The sequence below is a fragment of the Rhineura floridana genome, chromosome 2, assembly GCF_030035675.1.
Source record: "Rhineura floridana isolate rRhiFlo1 chromosome 2, rRhiFlo1.hap2, whole genome shotgun sequence".
Taxonomy (NCBI): Eukaryota; Metazoa; Chordata; class Lepidosauria; order Squamata; family Rhineuridae; genus Rhineura; species Rhineura floridana.
This window is the reverse complement of record NC_084481.1, coordinates 104096076-104118069: the sequence shown is the minus strand read 5'-3', so window position 1 is coordinate 104118069 and position 21994 is coordinate 104096076. Positions and strand designations below refer to the sequence as shown.

Genomic DNA, 21994 nt, shown 5'->3' with positions numbered 1-21994 from the left:
TTAAAACAGAAGTAGTCCTCTATATTAATGTGTATCATGGGCACTGAGACAATTTTATTAACCAATAGATTAAAAAATTGAAAATAATAGCCTACTATATTACATCGTTTAATAAAAGATGGTCTGAAAGATCTTTTTACAGAGGCTGTTAGATATAGCTGTATTTTCCTGTAATTGGTTATAGGCCTGAGAACTATTATTTATGTATAGCTTAATTATTGATTATGAGGGCCCTACTAGACATTACATGAGAAACTGATAATTAGATATCTTGACATATTTTTTCTAAAAGCAGCTGCAGCCTCCCCCCCTTTTTTTTAGTTTGGGCTATGGCATGGGGATAAAGGGCTATCCCCCACCCAATATATTTTCCTCTGTATGGCTGTATTGTGTGTTTTCTCCTCTGCAGCCCAGGGAGATTGATTTGGGTTGGGGCTGTGACACAGGAAGGGAGGGTAAGACTCCCCACTCCTACCATGCCAGGGACACATCCAAACTGGAGTAGAAACAGCTGCTATCAGAAGAAAAAAAAATTACATTAGGTCCTATTGTGCCTTTGCAAATACGGACAATCAGCTGATCATAGGCACCTGCAAAGTGCTCTTTGCCCATGTGGTTTGATTTCAAACTGCGTGGGCAAAGGAAAACACTTCATGTGACATCATTGACTGACAGACAGGCAGCCCCTGTCAAATGGTCTGCAGGGGTTAGGGGATCTAGGCATCTGGCTTTTGGCTGGAAAAAGTTCCCCACTCCATCATGAGAAGGACCAATCACACACCTCCTACTTTAGCCAGTAGTGTCTGCTAATGTATGTTGAGCAAGCGAAGCAATCCTTATACCTATTGGTTCCTTCCAGGACAGGAACCTCTAGTTGCAATTGGTCAAGTGAAAGAGACGATATTAGGGACTTATACCGAGTAGTCACCAGATTCAGAGTGGCGGCTCAGCCAGAAGTCTTCTTTGCCTTCTTGCAGAGACATCTGAAAAAGTTGGGAGTTGATGCTTGCATAAGGGGACAGAGTTATGGAAAGTTTGAGATGCTTTATAAGTGGGTAGTCCATGGCAAGTCTTACAGTATGCAGCCTTTTTCTTCTCAGCACAGGTAAATATGCGTGGTCCTGCAAGAAGCGAGAACAGTGTGCATGATTAAACAATAATTTTACCAAAAGTCTAGAGACTATACTGTTTGGGAGATAAAACTAAATCATGTGTCCTACTTCTGTTTGGTACTTCAGCCTGAAAAGCAGAACTGCAGGAAGTCGCATTTTTAAAAAGGCATCATATTGCATAGGGTTTGACATACAATGAACAAGCTCTTAGGTACTGCTGCTGATTTAGAGCTATAACGGCTTTAAATCCTACAATTAAATTCAAAGTGGCTTTGATGGGGTTTCCACTTAACAGGTTCACATAGCCTTGAATGCTACAGCATTCCAGTGAATGATAGAGTGTGGAAGATGAGGGTTTATGGCCCTGAACAGTGCCTAGATGGAACGCCAAAAGCAGCCCCATAAGCTGCTAAGTCTTAAGTGCCCAGACAGTTATTCAAATAGTCATTTTAACAGAACAGGAGATGGAATCTTGTTTTGTCCAGTAATATTTATACAGTGTTAACTGGAATATACTCTGTCAGGAGTTCCCAAACTATGGCTCGTGGACCACCAGTAGGCCATTGGCTTAATTCAGGTGGTTTGTGGCGTGTCTGTGGGTTTGTGGTCGAAGATGGGAAATGGCACATCCATTGCACAGAATATTCATATTGATTTTTAATGGTATTTTATTCTTTTATTTCTTAGATTGTAGTTTATTGTATTAAAATTTGAATTCTGTGGAATTACAACTGCTACAATAGACAGACAAGTAATTAAGTGGTCCACCAAAACTTTTCAAGTGGTCTGTGAGGAAAAAGTTTGGGAACTAAACCATATACATAAGAAATCAGTCACAAGCAGGGATGGAAGAGAATTTCATTTTATCTGCATTTTTAAGTGAACTGACCTAATCCATAACTCCCAGATAATGTACAGATCAGAACGTGATTGTCCTTCAATTTCGTACCTCCAAATTAGAGGTCTCAGTTCAAGAAACATAACAAAAATGGATAAAAAGTACATTTCCGGATAAGATATGATTAGAAACACATACATTTAGATAAAATACATAAATATATATTTTGTGATAAAATATATATCTAAATACATATTTTTAGAAAAAATCTGCAGAATAATGTGGAAATGGAACAGATGAATGAAATAGACACATGTGAAATTGACATCTTGCAAACACTAGGGCAAGTCTAATAATATTGTATGTAAAAAAAAATTAAAGGCTCAGGGCCCCCTTGAAATTTGCACCCACAAAACCCATCTGTATTAGTAGCTTTGCACATGTACAATTTTCTCCACTTCTTGTGCATTTGCACATCCACATGTAATGAGTGTTCATGTATGTATGGAACTGTGTGTCAACTAGCAGCCGATGGGCAAAATTCCTCTTGAAAAACTGGAGTTTGTATTTATCTGCCTGGTGATATAAAACACCTATACTAATTGCCATCATAGTCAGTTAAAACACTCCCATAGATGGAAAAGGGGGATTTGCTGGCTAATGATTTAAAAAGTGGTATATTTAGTTATAACAATTTAATGCAGAATGCTGGGGGGAAATATATATATTTGAGGAATTAAGATGGTGGATGAAACCTCTGCTCTCTAGCTCTGCGGATTGCCTGTATTCGCAAATGATGGACATACCATATTACCAAGTAGCAGTGTGGAATGTTCATTGAGAGTGATTAGCCCCTCTCCGAGGTGATGTCTTTGCAGTCTATTGAAGAAAGATCTTAATCCTCGCTCCATTTTGGCAGCAGAATCTGCTGTTCCGTAATAGCCCCAGACAGGCAACCTGTATTGGTATAGATAAAGAGAGAAGTCCTGCTTGATCTTAACAGCTAGTTATTCTATGGCCCACAGGTTTTTCAAGATGAGAAGGAAATCACAAAACCAAAACATCTGTGTTAAACCAGCATATTTAATAAATATCTATGTAGATGTAAAAAAGGGATGGGTTTTTTGTAGGCAGATCTATTTTCCTCTCATACAGGATATGCAAAGTCTCCACTTCATTCAGTTTCTTGGGTTCATGGTACAGTATGGATCAGGAAGACCTGCTCTATCATTAGTAAGAGTGAGGCATCCTCCTCAGGTGACAGATATTAGAAGTCGGAGAGCTGCAGCAAGGTATTAGATGACAATATTTTGCCCCCTAAGTTAGCTTGCAGCCTTCAGGTGTGGTGACAGGCATTTTCTTGTTGCCAGTATTGAAGTAAGATTGAACTGACAATCTGGTTGACTTCTACATGTGGAATTGGGGGTGGTGGTAAAGTAAAGGTAAAGGTTTCCCCGCACTTATAGTGCGAGTCATTTCCGACTCTTAGGGTGATGTCTTGTGACATTTACTAGGCAGACCATATATATGGGGTGGGATTGCCAGTTCCTTCCCCGGCCTTTCTTTACCCCCCAGCATATGCCGGGTACTCATTATACCGACCACAGATGGATGGAAGGCTGAATTGATCTCGATCCCTTTTACCGGAGATTCGGCTTCCTCCTTCTGTTGGAATCGAACTCCTGCCGTGAGCAGAGCTTCAGCTGCGTTACTGCCGCTTACCACTCTGCGCCACAGAGGGCCATGGGGGGGTAGGCAACCATTTTGTCCTTCATCCCAGGCAGCATAAGCATTTTGGGCCAGCCTGCAAGGAATGTGACGATTCATATTTGACCAGATTGAACTAAAGAGATTCAGTACATGACTAAACACCACCTGTAATAGGGATATCACCATGTTGGCCAGATCAACAGACCGTGTTGCTCAGCATTCTGGTTTTCAACAGCAACCAACCAGATAATTTAAGGAAGTTCAAAAAAGTGCCCTCCTCTTGTTAATCCCCAAATCTGGCAGGTGGAAGGCATACTGTGAAAACTAAGCTTGTGCTTTGCAGCTACCATAGTTAGTAGCTACTAGTTGATGCATTCTCCATGTACATGAGCAGCAGTATTTTCCACCATTGGTTGTGTAGCCATTTCCAGAGTTCTAGGTCCATTTCATACACTTCAATTACCATCACTGCTAATACTTATATTATCAAATGTTGATAATGGTCTCAGTTTCTTTTATAGGAGTTAGTGAGCAATACTTCACCATCAGTAGTGAAAGGTTGAGTGTATGCATTATTGTACTGCTAGTGGGTGCGCACTGAAAGGTTCTCTCATGTGCCACAGTAACTACAGCTGCTGCTAATAATTACTATGGTACTTGATCATGTCAGCTGTCCCTGGAGGAGTTTACAACAGCAATGTTGTATCACTGGCTACTAATGTACTAATGTCTGCGTCTGTGTTGGAATTGCTTTTTAATCTTTTTTTTTTAATCTACACTGGCTGCCGGTTGTTTTCCGGACCCGATTCAAGGTGTTGGTATTAGCCTTTAAAACCTTGTACGGTTTCGGCCCAGTTTACCTGAAAGAGCGCCTCCACCGCCACCAATTATGCCGCCCGACCAGATCAGCCACGCAAGGCCTTCTCTCAATCCCACCAACCAAAACAGCTAGGTTGGTGGGTACTAGGGAGAGGGCTTTTTCTGTGGTGGCCCCCACTCTCTGGAACTCCCTCCCATTTGATCTCCGACATGCCCCTTCCCTGGATGTATTCCGCAAGGCCCTGAAGATGTGGCTATTTCAACAGGCCTTTGAGATCTTTGGGATGGGTTAATCTCCATGATTTTGTCATCTATTATATGCTGTATATGTAAATGTTTTTATAAATGTACTGATGACTGTCCAGTATTTTATTTATTGAGATTAATGTGACTGCATTTGATACTATTGTATTTTATCCCATTTTAATGTATGTCGCCTAGAGTGGCTATCTGCCAGATAGGCGACACACAAATTAATTATTATTATTATTATTATTATTATTATTATTATTATTATTATTATTATTATTATTATTATTATTATTATTATTGTTATTATTTATTAAACCTTTTTTAAAAAACCCACACAATTATGTTTTGAACCTTAAAATTTAAAGATGTCTTGAAAGCTTTTTAAAAATGTTTTTGAAGTTGTTTGGTCTTAACGTATTTTAAAGTCTGTTTTTATGATGTTTTAAAGTGTTTTTAGTGCTTTTGTTCACCGCCCTGGGCTCCTCCTGGGAGGAAGGGCGGGATATAAATCAAATAATAAATAAATAAATAAATAAAATGTACTACTCAGGGCTGGGGAACTTATGGCCCTCCAGATGTTGTTGGACTACAGTTCCCATCATCCCCAACCATTGATCATGCTGGTTAGGACTGTTGGGAGTTGGAGTCCAGCAACAGCTGAAGGGTCACAGGTTTCCTGCCCTTGTTTTAAATGTTGTTAAAAATGGTTTCATATATCAAAACTAAATCCTTATCCTGAAATTATATAAGAGTATTAATGCTTAGCAAGAGGTTCTGTATAACAAGCTCTTGAGTAATCATTCTGAGAGTGTTCACAGTAAGGGCCAAACTTGTTGTTACACATGGATTGGTGAAGCATTACCCTGACAGCCTTTTTAAAAAAGGGAAAGCTGCTTTGGGGACAGAGATTTGGATTGGAGAAGTGGTGGGGGAGGGAGGAGTGCTTCCTCACCCCTTTCCCCCCCATACTGTTTCATCATTCCAAATGATGCCTTCAGCTGCTTTTCTCCCTTCCCACAGACTTACAACATGTGTTTGAGATTGTAAATTGATGTTTGGAACCCCTGAGCAGAAAAGTGGTGTGTGTGTGAATGAGTGAGAGATTGAGATTTTGAACATAGAGAGGGAGGGAAGGAATATGCTAAATGACTTCATTGTTTTCTTTTCCTGGGCAATGCAAGATATATCGGACTCATCCACATGGGAGTTTAATGTGGATTTGAAGCAGGTTCTGTATTTTTTTTTTTGCACCACCCCCACACTGTCCTCCTCATGCAACTGGCAGCCCACACTTTCCCCCAATTAATTCAGATTTTTCCAATCCACTGATAATCTGATAAGGGAAGAAAATCCAATATAAAATCACATGTAACCTGACTGTGGAAGCAGTGATCTATTTACACAGGTATTTAGAGTCTCTTGAGATCAAGTGATGGACCTTGGGCTTATTTCTGTTGCATAGTCCATTTTTAAATTGTACTTAATGTAATTATTAATTGTATTTGTTGTTTCATTCAGGTGGGATTTTACTGATGTATGGAGTATGGTTTTATCATTTTAGTACCATAAACCTCTCTCAGACTTCTAATGAAAAATAGTGTATATGTAAAAGGAATATCAGTAACAACAATTACTACTATTTCACAATCTGTCTTTAAAAAAAAAAAAAAAAAGTTGTTATACATGCTTGCATATAACTCGTAAATCATCACTAGAAGGCTGCTACTTACATCCTTAAGGTCGTGGGATCGTATAATGTCAGACCACACTACCTACTTTCAAATATCTTTCGTACCTTAGTATGTCAGTATCTGGCAGCCTCCGCTGTTGTCCTGAAAGCTGGCTTCCCACTTCCTGATGAGCAGATGTGATGTTTTGACTGACACACACTGTGTACTGCAGGGATGCCATGTCAATGCCAACAGTACTCTCAAGGCAAAAATGTTTGTTCTTCTCGACTGAGAGGGAGATGGATATATCTGAGGCAATCATCACTGTCACCCCTTTAGAGATAACACACACATATAAAAGGAATCAGACTGTTAAGATTGTGCTTCACTTTGTCATTCATTTGATGCAATCCCAATATAATACTTCATTCCAGTGTGAGCAATCAGAACTGTTCCCCCATCCCTGTTTCTTTGAAGATGATGATTATAAGGGCATAAACCTACATGTCTGTCTTTGCCTGCATCAAAGGACACAGGCCTTTCTGTGGTATCCTGATTGTCCTGTCTCAGCCGGCTGTTGACATTCCAGCAGATTTTCTTATTTAAGGAATAAAGCAGCTGATTGTCAACAACAACAAGCAGAGCCACATTGAGTCTAAGTCACATAAGCCTTGTATAGACAGTTAAATTTTTCATGACTGCTTACTGATGAAATAATACATATAATAACTATAATTAGGTATCAAAATCTACAGACGCTGATTGAAAATCATCAATGTAATGAGTCTCTTTTGAACATGGACATGTGCGGCATCTCCAAATTAAACACAGCTTGGAAACGGGCATTCCCTACCTTCCAAAGTTGTTGATCCTGGCAGAGAATCCTGCTCATAGTATGATATTCAGCCCTGGGATATGGCATACCTGGGATACGGCATACTCTGCCCTGTTCCAAATGCAACAGGGCAGAGGGAACAGGAAGCTGGCAGCTCTCACTCTTTACCAGGGGTAGTCAACATGGTGCTCTCCAGATGTTGCTGTAGTAGAACCCCCATCATCATTGGCCATGTTGACTGGGGCTGATGGGAGTTGTAATCCAACAGCATTTTGGGGGCACTACATCAGCTATCTATGGTCTACACATTTGTGGCATCAACATGCTATTGATTAGAAATGCTGTCACACTATTTATGTCACATAATAACACAACTATAAGATATGATGAAGAAGGGACATGGAATAGATATCCTGCCTACCCAACGTAGACATTTTTGACAAATTAAAGCACAAACCAGTTCAAGCTTTATGTGTCTAGAGCTAACATATTGGGATTTTATGCACTGATAGGAAGGCAATGGGTGTGGGATGGGGGAGGAACATAAGAAGTTGCCTTATACTGAGTCAGACCAAGCTCAGTATTGTCTACACTGACTGGCAGTGGCTCTCCAGAGTTTCAGGCTGGGTACTCTCCCAGCCCTACCTGGAGATGCTGGGGATTGAACTTGGGGCCTTCTGTGTGCAAGGCAGATGCTCTACCACTGAACTATGGTCCTTCCCCATATCTTACCCCACACTTCTTCACTCTTCTTCCTTGTTATGTTAGTTTTTAAAGAATGAAAGCAATTTTGTGCTGTTCCTCGGGGTGGGGGGAAGCATTCCCACATCAGAAGCTAAAATAATATTCAAAAACATCACTGCACCACACTGCACTGGTAAGGTGGTCATTTACATGTTGCCAAAAAGAAGAAATGCATTGCCAAAAAGGAGGGCACAGATTTACATAAAAGCTGCATATGCTCATTTATATGTATAGAAGGAAATTCAGAAACAATTAAAACTGAAATAGAAATTTGATACATCTCACCATATTGGGGAAGACTGTGACCAGATGACCTGTGCCTGCTCAGTCTGCTTTCTGGATACTAACTGTTGATGGACAATTTTAAGGCCTCTGTTCATCCTTTCTACTTATTGTTCTTTAAAATTGGATTTGGGCCACACAGCCGTTTAAACAGAGGACTCATTCAAACAGAGGATTGTCCTCTGCAAAATAGGACATACGGCTATCATACTAAGTCATAATAAATCACCCTAAATGAGACAGGTACTTGAGGTAGCTAGCCAACCTTTCTAGAGAAGATGAAACAACCCTGGCTCCCTTCTTAATCTTTCACTCAGTTGGACTGTATTCAAATATTTAAAGCCATGGATGAGCAATTTATAGCTGACAGTGGTGGAAAATCAAGCAAGGAAAGGAAATCTTACCAGTTGATCCCAAAAAATATCTTTCTAAGACAGAGCCATAGGCCGCTGGGGTTTTGGCAAGGCTGCTGACAATGAATGGTTGGGACTTGATGTTTGCATTGTTCAGAGGCCAATGCTGGCTGCTGACACTTGCTCCTCCATACCAGGAAATATTTACCATGGAAAAGCAGTCCTGGAAAGCACAATATTACAGAAAGAAGAATGTATAATCTTGACAATCAGCTTTGCTTTTCATGAATGAGGAGGAATCTAGCACCACCAATTTGTGATGCTGAGATCTAGACCAGGAATAATGTAATACACAGAATATTAAACATACAGAGCAGGTTTCTAAACAATGTAACATGCTGGACCCAAATCACTGTTGCACCTTCATAGGCAATATCACATAAAACTTTCCAATATCCTGAACCCAGTGTCCCTGTTTAGGACCTGGAGTAGACATAACACTGCTCAGTCCATGGTTAGGTTAGTGTGGAGATATAGCCATTGAAAGCCCATTTATGTGGCATGGTTGGGGGTTTTCCAGACTTTAAGCCACAGGAACCAAATGAACCCGAAGGTTCAAGATGAATGGTTGAACAGTTATTTTAATTGAGTGTTTACATTTCTTTTTTGCTTAACTACACTTCATTTTACTTTCAGACAGTAAATGTCACTTATTTTAATTGCTATGGCTAGCGTAATGAAAAGGTTTTAGCAGGTTTGAGATACAACTATGAATTGTCTCATATAAGAAGCTTTTGATTGTTTTGTGGTTAGTTGTGGTTCATTATATTAGAATTATTAATGTGAACACTTTTACGATGGATTTTTGTGCCAGGTCACCGGGGCCCTTCATATTTGGTATTCACATGCTTTATTTGCTTATTGGGAACATACAGGAGAAGACTAGCATAAATGATAAAGGGCTGCTTGAAAGCAGTGGAACAATGCCAATTTAAAATTAACCCAGCTAAAACCCATTCCTCCTTGATTCATCCAGCCTGTACTCACTGCGGTAGAGGGGTTGCTAATCTTGCCATTAAAAAAACCACACCAGGCAGGTAGTTCATAATAATAAATAACTTGGAGGATGATTCCACAGTTTGTGACTTCTTGTCCCTGACTTGAAAATAATCCCCAATTTGAAAATAATTTTCACTGAACTGAAAAGCCCCTTTACTTTTCTGGAGAATCCTCAATGCTACAACATGTAGATTGGCCACCTGCCCTGCTTGACAGAGGACAATCCACAGTCCAAACCAAATTTAAATGTAAAGAACCATAAGAAAGGGCTTTGAAGTTGCTCATCAGCAGTTTAGCACCTGAAAAGCAGACTCAGCAAGCACAAAGATCACCTTGACACAGTCTTCCCCAGTATGCTGAGAGATGTATTGCATTTGTTTAAAATGTATCTATTTATTCATTACATTTATATCCCATCTTTCCTCACAGGAGCTCAAGGTCTCCCCCTCCCCATTTTACCCTCACAACAATCCTAGGTAGGCGAGATTAAAGAGATAGTGACTTGTCCTCTCCTCTCCTTACAGCTCATGGTTACTGAGGTCCCTCAAGTCCCAGCTCAGACAATAGGCTAAGCCAAACCTAGTCTTAGCCAATTGTGGCGCAGCAATAAAACAGGGCAAGGAGCAGCAAAGAGGCTATGAGCTCTTCTCCAGGAGCCCACATGCTCACAAACCAGGTCATTGTTTCTAAATTTGTATCTATACATATTAATTAGCATATGCAGGTTTAATATAGATCTGTGTCCTCTTTTTTGGTGAAGCATAAGTGGCTACCCTAACAATGTGGCTGCCAAGGCCTATTGGCAGAGTTGAAAATTCAACCTTGCATTAGAATTATTTGATGATGAAATAGGCTGGGCTAAAGTATTCTTCTTCTTTAAACCCCTTGGCCTTGAGTTGTTTCCAAGGCTGAGGGTTATGAGCTCCTTTTTTACGTTCTCTTACTATGCATTTCAGAGAATACTGCCATTGTTGGGCAGCGTATAAAACATGGCCCACATGGCAGTATATTTGCAAATAGCCTGGTTTTGTTCCACTGAAGACTCATGGGAGGGAGCAACCTGGAGGTGACAGCTGCTGAAGTAGTCAGCAAATCCACAGACTGCAGGCTCTAACCCTCAATAAACTTACCAGAAAGTGAGTCCCAACGAACAGTTAGACTCGGTTTCTTCTGAGTAATGTTTAAGATTAGGCTGTACATCATTCATATTCTCATAGCCACAGTTACTTTCCTTTTTCATTTGTCCCAAGGTACACATAGACAAATGTAATGGAGTGGGCCATTACACTCACCTATAGACCACAGCAGTTCCCTTCATCATGACATTGTGGAAAAAACAAAGATGCAACTGCAGCCACTGGAGATTACACCTGTGGTCACCAAGGCCATGCAGTATATTTATCCATGTGTCCACAGATGTTTTAGAACAGTGTTTCCCAACTTGTGGGTAGCGACCAGCGGATGAGTTGCAAAGCCTGTGCAAGTGGGTCATGATTACTGTTTTCCATCCTTAACTGGTATGATGAATACCTCTTACAACTTTTTGTTTTGTTGGCATATTATGTTATTTTGACACTTGTAAAGGAATGTCAGAAAGGCTCAAGTCTGACATTGTAACAAGGGGGAACTGCTCTATGGAAGTTGGCAGCAGCTCCGGTGACAGTTCACTACAAGGTGCTCATACAGGAAGTTGTTTTGAGGAACTATTACAGCTCGCTTTTGATGCACAGGTGCTGCCTTTGGTTAAAATGCATGAAACCAATGGCTGCTGAACACCTAAAGTCCAAAGCTCATGTGACAATAAATAGATGGGTTGCCATTCCAAGTTAATTTGGACTTGTGGGTTGTCATACAAAAAGGTTAGGAACCACTATCTTAGAGTATGGTGAGGAGGTTTTAAGTAATGCTCAAAGACTAGACCAGTGGTTCTTAAACTTTTTTGCAATGGCAGAACTCCTCACTTTAAACAAAACTTCAGTGGAACCCTTGAAGTAAAATATTTTTTTAAAAAAATTCTTTAAGGGTGAGGGAAGGGAGTTGATCACTGGGAGAGCAACAGAAACACCATTAAAAACAATACAAAATAATAATTTAAGTGAGTGGCTAGTCAATAATATTTTAAACAGCTGCATAGGTCTGTCAGCATAAAAAAAAAATCTTCAAGTGACGCCTGATAGATTTTCAGCCTGACCTACTTCACAGGGTTGTTGTGCATATTAAATGGGGGAAGAGAACTATGTGCACCGCTGTGGCCTCCTTGTGGGATAAAAATGTAATAAATATATAAAATGTGTGGATAAATCAAGTTATATACATGCATGTGTTGTTACCCAGAGGCTCAGCTTTGCTGCTGTTTAAAATACCTGTCCAAAGGCTTGGCTCCTAGGTTCTCCATTTTGCTTGGGGAAGATGGTTGAAGCTGAAACTTAAGCATGAAGGACACAAGAAAGCAACAGCATGCCCTGGTTCTTCTCCATTCATACAGCAGATCACAGGCGTGACTCTCGCTAATTAAGCCAAGAGGCACAAGACCTCCAAAAGCTGCAAACGTCTTCCTCTATGCTCAGCCCCTAATGCAGGGGCGGGAAACCTTTTTCAGCCCAAGGGCCGCAGTCTCTTCTGGACAACTTTCCTGGGGCCACATGACAATGGTGGGTGGGTCAAGAGGTAAAAGTAGACACAGCAACTAATGTAAATTTCTCATTTGTGCAGTAGGCTAGTTTCTATGTACACTCACACACCCCTCTCTATCTTCCAACCAGACAAGCAAAAACACGTTCTAGCCAGGCCAAAACACTTAAGGCACTGTTTTACAGTGGTTCCGATCCTATCTCCGAGGTTGTTTTCAGATAATAGCATTGGGTGATTATATCTTTCAGCCTCCTGGCAGTTGAACTTTGGGGTGCTACAGTGTACCATCTTGTCCCCCATGCTGTTTAACATCTATATGCAGCCCTTGGGAGTGGCCATCAGGAGATTTAGGGCAAAGTGTCAGCAGTACACTGACGATACCCAGCTCTATTTCTCTGAAATATCTGAATTGGGAGAAGCCATGCAAGGTCTGGACAGCTGCTTGGACTCGGTAGTGGGCTGGATGAGGACCAATAAACTGAGTCATAATCATAATCATAATCATAAGTTTATTACGGTCAAGGACCCACTATAAAACAAGAAATACAAAATACAGTATATATACAAAAGGAACAGAATGACAATAAAACAGAATACAAAATAAAATTGCTTCAAAGCAAGAGCATTCAGTTAAGAGGGCAAGGTTAGCTGTATTTGTTGGGAGGCCTGAATAAACTTAGCTACTTGGAGGGAAGTTTCCCTATCTGAACCAGCCAATAGGTAAGATACTATAGTTTCTGGGGGCTTGGAAGAATACCTTAGTAGCAAGAGGGAAATATATTTGTCCCTTAGCAAAGAGTATAGGGGACAGTTTAAAACCATGTGGTGAAGGGTTTCAATGGAGCCCATTCCACATGGGCAAAGACGTTGTACAACAGGGAGACCAGCATACCTTCCTTTCAACAATGCTGAGTGCAGAGAATCTGGCCTTCGTAAAAGCTAGTCTAAATTTAGGTACTGTAAGGTAGTCCAAATAGGGAGCATAATTTTCAGGGACCATTTTTAGTTTCAAAAAAAGAGGAGAACATACTTTAGTGGCTCCGCTGATCGTAGATTGTAAGTCAGAATCTCTAAGCCGAGATCGAATTTGGGCTTTTGCCATGGTAAATGGTTGGGATACTAAATATTCCGCGGAAAAACCTAACCGTAATAATTTCGCAGTAAAGTTTTTACACCAATTAGATGTAAAATCATCATTCCAGAGGGCAGTTAAATATCCTGGCCGTGGGTTAAACGCTCGTGAGACCCAGAAGTTCACCGCCATCAACCATGCCTGGCATTCCAAAGATGTGAGACCGCATTCTAGTCTGAGAGCTGCAGAGGTAACATATCTTGGGACGCCTAGCACCCTGTGTAAGAGACGTGAAAGAACTGATTCCACCGAGGAATTAAATGAATGTATCCATATGGGGATCCCATATAAGAGCTGGGGGATGATTTTGACTTTGAAAACCTGGATGACAGCTGGCACGTACTGCCCACCCTTGGAAAAGAAGAAGCGTAACATGCCCTTGATCATGTTACGGGCATTCATAATTGCCGCTCTTATATGGGTAGTCCAGTTCATCGAGTAGTGAAAGATAATCCCTAAGTATCTATAATATGGGACCTGTTCTATTTGATGACCGTTAATTGACCAGACGGAGGTTGTTTTTACGATTGGAAAATACCAAAATTTTGGTTTTGGAGAAGTTAATAATCAATCGATTTTCACTGCAATAGAACATGAAAGCTCGTAGCATTCGTTTAAGCCCTACTTTTGAAAGGGAGAGAAGGGCCGCGTCATCTGCGTACAAAAGCAGAGGGCATCTTATTTCTGCAATTTTGGGGGAGTGAAATTCCTGAGAGAGGCAAGATGCTCTCAGGTCATTTAGGTATAAATTAAATAACAGGGGTGCTAGTATGCACCCCTGTCTCACCCCCTTGTTAGAAAAGATGGAGTCGGTCAAACCTCCCTCACGGCCACAACGGACACAAAGGGAGGTGTGCTGATATAGATTGTAAATCAGGGAAAGCAGTCTTTTATCGATGTTAGTATTTGCTAGTTTAATCCATAGTTTGTCCCGTGGAATTGAGTCAAAAGCGGCTTTGAGATCAACAAAGGCCACATAAAGACCATTACCTCTTAGCTTGCTATATTTTTCCGCTAAATGGCTCAATACTAGGCAGTGATCCAGTACCGAACTGCCTTTCCTAAACCCGGCCTGCTCTTTTCCTAATATATCATGTTCCTCCATCCAGGCTTCTAGCTTTACTTTCAAATGTGCAGCATATAGTTTGCCGATTACTGATAATAGGCTAATTGGCCTGTAATTAGACGGGTCCTCTCTATCTCCCTTTTTGAATATTGGCACCACTATTGCTTCACTCCAAGCCTCCGGGAATTGACCCGTGTTATTAATTTTGGTAAATAGATTGGCTAGGATGGGTGCCCACCAGTCTGGAATTTTTTTTAACATTTCTGGCAAGATATTATCAGGACCGGGTGCCTTGGCCGCCTTCAATCCAGCTATTAGATCTTTTACTTCTCCTTGTGTGACAGGGGGCCAAGACGGAAGAGACATAAGATCAGGGGGAATAAAACGGCTTTGATCTTTGTGACGAACTTCCACAAACATATCAGTGAAGTACCGTTCCCAAATCTGGGGGAGATATTACAAAGAGCTATAGATTCAGTACTGGAGGCATTGGAGATGATAGCCCAGAAGTTTTTAGAGTCTTTAGATCTCGATGCCTGAATTAAGGACTCCCATCCTTGCTGTACAAATAACCTTTTCTTAGTAGCCAGCAGGGATTTGTATTTCCTAATATTCAGGCGGACGCTGAATAAGATTTTGCTGGCGATATTGCATATATGCATTCCTCAGCTGTAATCTCAAGGCCAAACATTCCGAATCAAACCATTTCGCATTACAGCCAGAATTTTTTTTAACCACGTGCTGTCTGGGGAAAAAAATGGCGTTTAAATTTGAAACTAAGATGTATACTCAACTAGGGCTAACTGGGAGTTATTAGCTTTTCTTAAATTTTCCCAGATGGCCCTGACCGATGGAGAGAAAAGGAAGTTTTCAAACTTGAGGGCCAACTGTGTCGTCCATCTGACTCTTCTGCCCGCAGAGAACTTGCAACTACGGGTAACATTGTGGTAATTAATTAACCTGGAGTTTTTTGGGCAGAGGCATTCGATATTAAGCGGTAGGTGGTAGCTATTTTGTCTGTTTCCTACCTTAAAGGCAGAAATCAAATTAAGTAGTTGGGAAGAAATTATTACATAATCAATTACACTGCTTCCACAGGTGGAGATGTAAGTGTATTCCGCAGTGCCATCTAGGTGTTCAAGTCCATTTAAAATAATCAGGTTATGATTGCCCACAAGACATGAGAGACATATTCCCCCGTAATTGATTTTGCTGTCCTTCGAAAGTCTGTTGAGATTCGGGATAAGGTGGTCACAATTTTCTCCCCTCCATAACCTTGACGAGAAAAGGGCATTATTATTAGGTCCAATCCTCGCATTAAAGTCCCCCATGATAATCAAATATGCTCTAGGATATTTCATCTCCAAATCTAACAAATAATTATCAAACTCATCCCAGATCAAATCCATGTTGGTACGCGTATGATTGGAAGGCATATAAACATTGATGCATAGGACAGATAAAACTTTAAATTCCAGGAGCACTGCCATAGCCATAGATTTCAAAGGTTGAAGATCTCTGACTTGGATGACCAAATCAGTGGAGAATAATATTGCCAGACCCCCTTCTGCTGTACCTCTCCTGGGGCCCGCAAATGTGGCTGGCAAGTGTCTAGAGGAGAAGCCATTCAAAATAGGTTTACAAGTTGCCCAGGTCTCTTGGAGAAATATTACATCAAAGTTGTTAAAATAGGAGATCAGCTCTGGATCGCTTTGTTTGCTTTTCCAGCCAGCTATGTTCCAAGAAAGAAAATGCAGGGCAGCGGGAGGTACATGTCAGTTGGATTCTGAGATTCTATTTAAAACTCCCATGTCATCCCGAAAAACTGCACCGCTTTTGCAACAATTGGATTTAACAATACTAGGAATCATTTCTTCTGTTGGAGTCGGACTTTGCCTAATAGGGGTTCCTGTATTAGTGGTACAAAGGTTTCCTCCAGCATCATTTAAAGGAGCGGGTGAAGCTATCGATGTCTCGTTACAGTCTGCAGCTCTGAGTCGTTGAATCAGAAGATGCAACTTAGTGACAAGTGCCAATCTCTCCGACTCTGGAAGTTGGACATAAAGCTCCGTAAGTTGTAGCTCCTCTGGTTCTAATTCCTGTAAAAGAGCAGGCATCAGTGATGTCATGACTGTAGAGGAGTATTGCAAATTGATGGATCAGGGTCCGGCTGGTCGGGGTTCTTGTAATTTTTAGTTCTTGAAGATGCTTCAGATACAACCATGCTAATAGACAGATTTTGCCTGTGAAGACTGGCTAACGGCATTGGAGCTACAGCGTTGGTATAATAACTTTGTACGGATATCCCTCTTCTATTTAGACCGTCCCTTGCTCTTAGAATTTGGTTAGCTACCTTACTGGAGTGACAGGTAATAATCAAACGCCAGTCACGTGGATTGTTAGAAATATTAATCATTGATCTGATATAATTTGTTCGCCACGGGGCGTGCATGGACTGACGAAAGCAGTTGTCCAAGAACGAAATGCTCGGAAATGAGGGGTGCCGCTCCCCGGCGTTGTGTTTATAGGAAATGACCAAATTATTCGATTGCAATGTTAAGTTCCACCTCATTGGATGCCTTTCAATTGTCACAGTCCTTTGTTCTAAGTAGTTCCTCAGAGTGCGCACACTCTCTGCCATGTCCTCATCAGGAACAGAACTGTGAGAGTCTGAAAAAGACTCCGTAAGCGGCAAGGAGGATCCTCCCTGCTCAACCTGACAGTAGACTCCTGGAGGGTTCTTCTTCATTGGAACCTCCAACTGTCTAAACAAAGGCTCAAAGTTCATCTTTTTTGGTTTGTTGAACTTACCGTTCTTGATATTTTTCGATTTCTTGGGTTGGTTAATGTTTGGGGCTATTGAAGATTTTTTCTTCCTCCTTCTGTCTCTGTTCCTACCCATGGCTGTAGTCTCGATGCGAGGCGGTTCAGAGCTGTGTGTAGAATTTTCTACTCCTATTTTTTCAGCTCTTGGAGTCGCTAACGCTTCCACCAGCGTGGTAAGTAATTTGTTTGTTTCTGAGATGTATACCTTGATCAGTTTCATTTCCTCGAACAGAAGGAGGTGCCAGTCTTGATCAGAATCTGATAAAGAGGGTTCTTCCTTCTCCTTTTTGCTCTCAAGTAAAGTCATTTATTGTCTTTTAAGAGGGCAGTAAGAGTCAATGGTAAGGATTTCTGAAGGCAACTCGTCATTTGTTACGCTCAAGGAAAAGTTTAAATTAATTTCTGAAGACAGCTCATCATTTGTTACTCTCGAGGAGAAGTTTAAACCTGCATCCTGCAGCTCCTCAGCAAGGCTTTTGGCAGCTGGGAAGATCGTGTGCAGTTTGGCAGAGAGAGGGTGTGCTACATTCCATTCATTTCCCAGCTGTGTTTACAGAATTAATTAAAGGTTCTTGGGGCCTCGAAGGAGGTGGGTCATTAATGGGAAGAAAGTATTTTGTGATTTTATTCCGGGTTTTGCTTGGCATTTCAATATCTTCCACTGTTAGACCTAATTCCTGATAGTTGCTTCTAGTCATTACCATCTTGACTCCGTATACCGCTCCCCCGAGCCAGTTCAAAATAGGGTATACTTAGCTGCTGTAGCAAGATAAGCATTTGTTTCAGCAGCCCTCATAAATTTGGGCTCAGGTTCCTAATTCCTCCAACGAACAGCAAAGTTGACAAGTAAATCCTCTTAACATTTATGGCGGATCCTCCTATGTTTCAGCGTCCGCGGACCAGCATTTCCACACACAGTCAAAGAGGCTGGAATGTGGATATATGTCAAGACACACTCTCTCCCTTCCTTACTTCTTACTCCTTAAACATTAGCTACTGATAGCAGTCCTTTAATAATAATATTAAGTTTCTCTTTGGAGATGAAGTAAATACGTCTTACCGGAAGTTAAGCTCAACCGGCCATCAAAGGACATCAGGAGATTTAGGACGAAGTGTCAGCAGTACACTGACGATACCCAGCTCTATTTCTCTGAAATATCTGAATTGGGAGAAGCCATGCAAGCTCTGGACAGCTGCTTGGACTCGATAGCGGGCTGGATGAGGGCCAATAAACTGAGTCTGAATCCTAGCAAGACAAAGGTGCTGTGGGTTGGTGGTTCATGAATTCAGATAATTGGTCAGTTGCCTACTTTGGATGGGGTCATACTTCCTCTGAAAGAGCAGGTCCATACTCTTGGGGTGCTCCTGGATTCATCTTTGTTGCTAGAGGCCCAGGTGACCTCAGTGGCTAGGAGTGCCTTTTACAAGCTTTGGCTGGTAAGACAGCTGCGGCTGTTTCTGGACCGGGATAGCCTGATCACTGTTGTCCATGCACTGGTACCCTCCAGGCTGGATTACTGTAATGCACTCTATGTGGGGCTGCCCTTGAGGTTGGTCTGGAAAGCTGCAGCTGGTGCAAAAGGTGGTGAGACTGCTCACTGGGGCAGGGTATCACCAACATGTCACTCTGCTGTTGAAAGAATTGCACTGGCTACCTGTTAGCTACCGGGCTAAGTTCAAGGTTCTAGTTTTGGTGTACAAAGCCCTATACAGCTTGGGACCAGGATACCTGAAAGACCGTCTTATCCCTTATATTCCCAGTCGATTACTGTGTTCTGCAGGTGAGGGCCTCCTGCAGATACCATCTTATCAGGAGATCCGTTCCACACAACATAAGAAATGGACCTTTAGTGTAGTGGTATCTACCCTGTGGAATTCCTTCCCCTTAAATATTAGGCAGGTGCCATCTCTGTTTTCTTTTCAGCACCTACTGAAGACCTTCCTCTTTCAACAAGCCTTTTGAGTAGAGACCTTATCCCACTCTTTGTCTGTCCTGCCCAAACTTGAGGAGCTCAGACACAGCTGTAGTTTTTCCTTTTACTGCAGTAAGAGAAAGTTCCAGTTCAGTGCGCTTCATGAATCTACCTACGGCTTATTCAGAACTCAGCATCCCTCACTAACTAACTAGGTACAACTTGGCAGCATTAAGAAGTTGACTCAGCAACTAACCCTTCCCCTCGCCCAGTTTAAGTAGGGATGGGCGGGCCCTCTGCTTGCGTGTACCCTGAGTCACCGTTGGAGGTGTGCACATAAGAGCAGAGGGTTGTTGAATTTCCTGCCTCATTCACGTCCTGGACCTGGGCAAAGGAGGAGCCTTGGTTTCAGTCTCGTCCTCTCCTGCTACCGGGGGGGGGGGAGATGTCTGGTGGCACAGGAGCAGGGAGGGGCAGCATGTCAGGCGGAGGAGTGAGCGGCTGGTCTGGGGGGTCTCTCCTGGGGGTGTCTGGGACTGCTGGAGGTGGCCCGTCAACATCCAGAGCGGGGGCTGTTTCAATGTCCCTCCCCTTGCTGAGTCCTTCCTCAACTGGAACATCCCAGTCAAAGTCTATCCCGCCCCACTCCTGGGTGTCGGTCCACCCTCAGCTAGCATGGCTCACGGCAGCATCTGTGTTGGAATTGCTTTTTAGCTTTTTTTAAAATAACGTTATTAAAGATGTTTTGTTTTAATATGTTTTTAAGGATGTTTTGTTCTAATATATTTTAAAGTCTGTTTTTATGATGTTTTAAAGTGTTTTTAGTGCTTTTGTTTGCCGCCCTGGGCTCCTACTGGGAGGAAGGGCGGGACATAAATCTAAGCTGGTGAGCTGTATTCACACTGTACATTTATTCCACTATTATTCCACTTTAAACAGTCATGACTTCCCCCAAAGAATCCTGGGAAGTGTAGTTTGTGAAGGGTGCGGAGAGTTGTTAGGAGACTCCTAATCTCCTCACAGAGCTACAATTTCCAGAGTCCCCTGGGAAGAGGGATTGAACCACTCAGGGAATTGTAGCTCTCTGAGGAAAATAGGAGCCTCCTAACAACTCTCAGCCCTCTTCACAAACCACACTTCCCAGGATTCTTTGGGGGAGGCCATGAGTATTTAAAGTGGAATAATGGAATAAATGTCTGGTGTGAATGTGGCCAGAGAGAGAGAGAGAGAGAGAGGAAGGGAGTGGAGCAGGGGCACGGCCTAAGAAGAGGGGGTGTAACTGGGGAGGAAGTGCAGTTACAGCTGAAAAGTATGCCAGGCTGCATGGTTCTGCTCCTCTGACCTGCTCCAGCTCCCACATTACTGCAGAGAACTACGGGGTTGTTATTTCCACTCAAATATCCCAGCTGCCCCAGCCCCTTTCAAAAGCATTTGCTTCTGCTGAAAAAATGGGATCAGCAAGTTTTACCTCCCATGTGATTGTGCAATCACTGGCAAAGAGCACAAGGCCTCTCATGTGAAAGCCTAGACATATTTCAAAGGAGATTTGGAGTTTTTGAAGGCTTAAGCATTAGTAGTTATGTCAGCTCCTTTGTCCAGTAATGTTGATCAGCCACTAATAAGGGAAAGATTCCTAGGCAGAAGATCCCTGTGATGGTTATCACACTATTTGGCTCAGATGGAGAAAAAAATGACTTAAATGGCTGTTTTCAGGCTTCCTTTTTTAACTGGAAAGAGTGGTTTATATATTTGAAAAAATACAATATATTATTGGACTCAGATAAGCAACAGATTTATGAATCTTAAAGGACCAGCTCTTCCTCACTGGGACTCTTTCAGCCCACGCTACATACAGCGAGTGCAACTGTGGAACAGCACCAAAACAATGCAGGGTCTGCACATACAAGGTTATTTTTGAATAGTTCCACACAGTGTGAATGCAAGATCTGCAGAGATCTTAGGTAGGGTTTGTATACTGATAGGTTTTCCCAGCACAACCCACCTAAGCATTGAACTGAGTATAGCAGCAAAATAAGGAGCGGTTACACTGTTGACATGAACCAAGATATGAAGCTGGCAGCGGGTCTCCCCATTTGATGAGGGAAACCCATCATCTAGCTCAGTGCTAAAGCATGCCCTGAGAGCATGTTTTTTAAAAAATGTGTATTTACCTAAACACACATACATATGTAGCCCCCTAAGTTGATGAAATATTAAGTACAAATATGAAACATTAAAAACTAGACGTTCCTAATCCCTTCATTTCCCATTTTATAAACAAAGCTGGAGACAGATCCCACGCCCCCCGAGTGTCAAATGTAGTATAAGAGAGGCATAACTGATTATAGTATGCCCACTTAGTCCATTATTGCTTCCAATAGACAGGTTTGGCAGGTTTGGGAAATGTTCCAAAAGCTTTCAAAGATCTGTTTGATTAGGATGACAGTGGGGCAAAAGAAACACGTATGTTGTGTACACCAAAAGCAATGATGCCTTTCTCATATCACTTCCAACCTCTTCAAAACAATTGTGTGTTTCAGTGCGATTCTCCACATCTTGATTGCTTGGTCTATGAATCTGAATGTTGCTGCTTGTGCATTCTCAGCCCCCTAGTGCAGTCAGGTAATGAATTCTCGGTACCATTCACCATATACTTGAGAAGTCTTGTATTCCAGATGCTTAGTCTTTATGGACTAATGATAACACAAAACACATTTTGAGACTTTGGTTAGGATACTCCTGGGATTGCTAA

At 41.8% G+C, this 21994-nt stretch overlaps 1 protein-coding gene across 4 annotated transcripts in view; it reads right to left on the bottom strand.

Moving 5' to 3' along the window:
* The window catches only part of LOC133376933 (SITS-binding protein-like), a 107337-nt gene that overhangs the window by 41773 nt on the left and 43570 nt on the right, over positions 1 to 21994 (bottom strand). For all 4 annotated transcript variants that reach the window (XM_061609920.1, XM_061609919.1, XM_061609922.1 and 1 more), the window contains 4 exons: positions 8667 to 8838; positions 6527 to 6734; positions 2757 to 2907; positions 918 to 1121 (listed from right to left, as the gene is read on the bottom strand). In XM_061609920.1, the coding sequence (XP_061465904.1) occupies positions 918 to 1121; positions 2757 to 2907; positions 6527 to 6734; positions 8667 to 8838 (735 nt within the window). The remainder of the gene's footprint in view (positions 1 to 917; positions 1122 to 2756; positions 2908 to 6526; positions 6735 to 8666; positions 8839 to 21994) is intronic.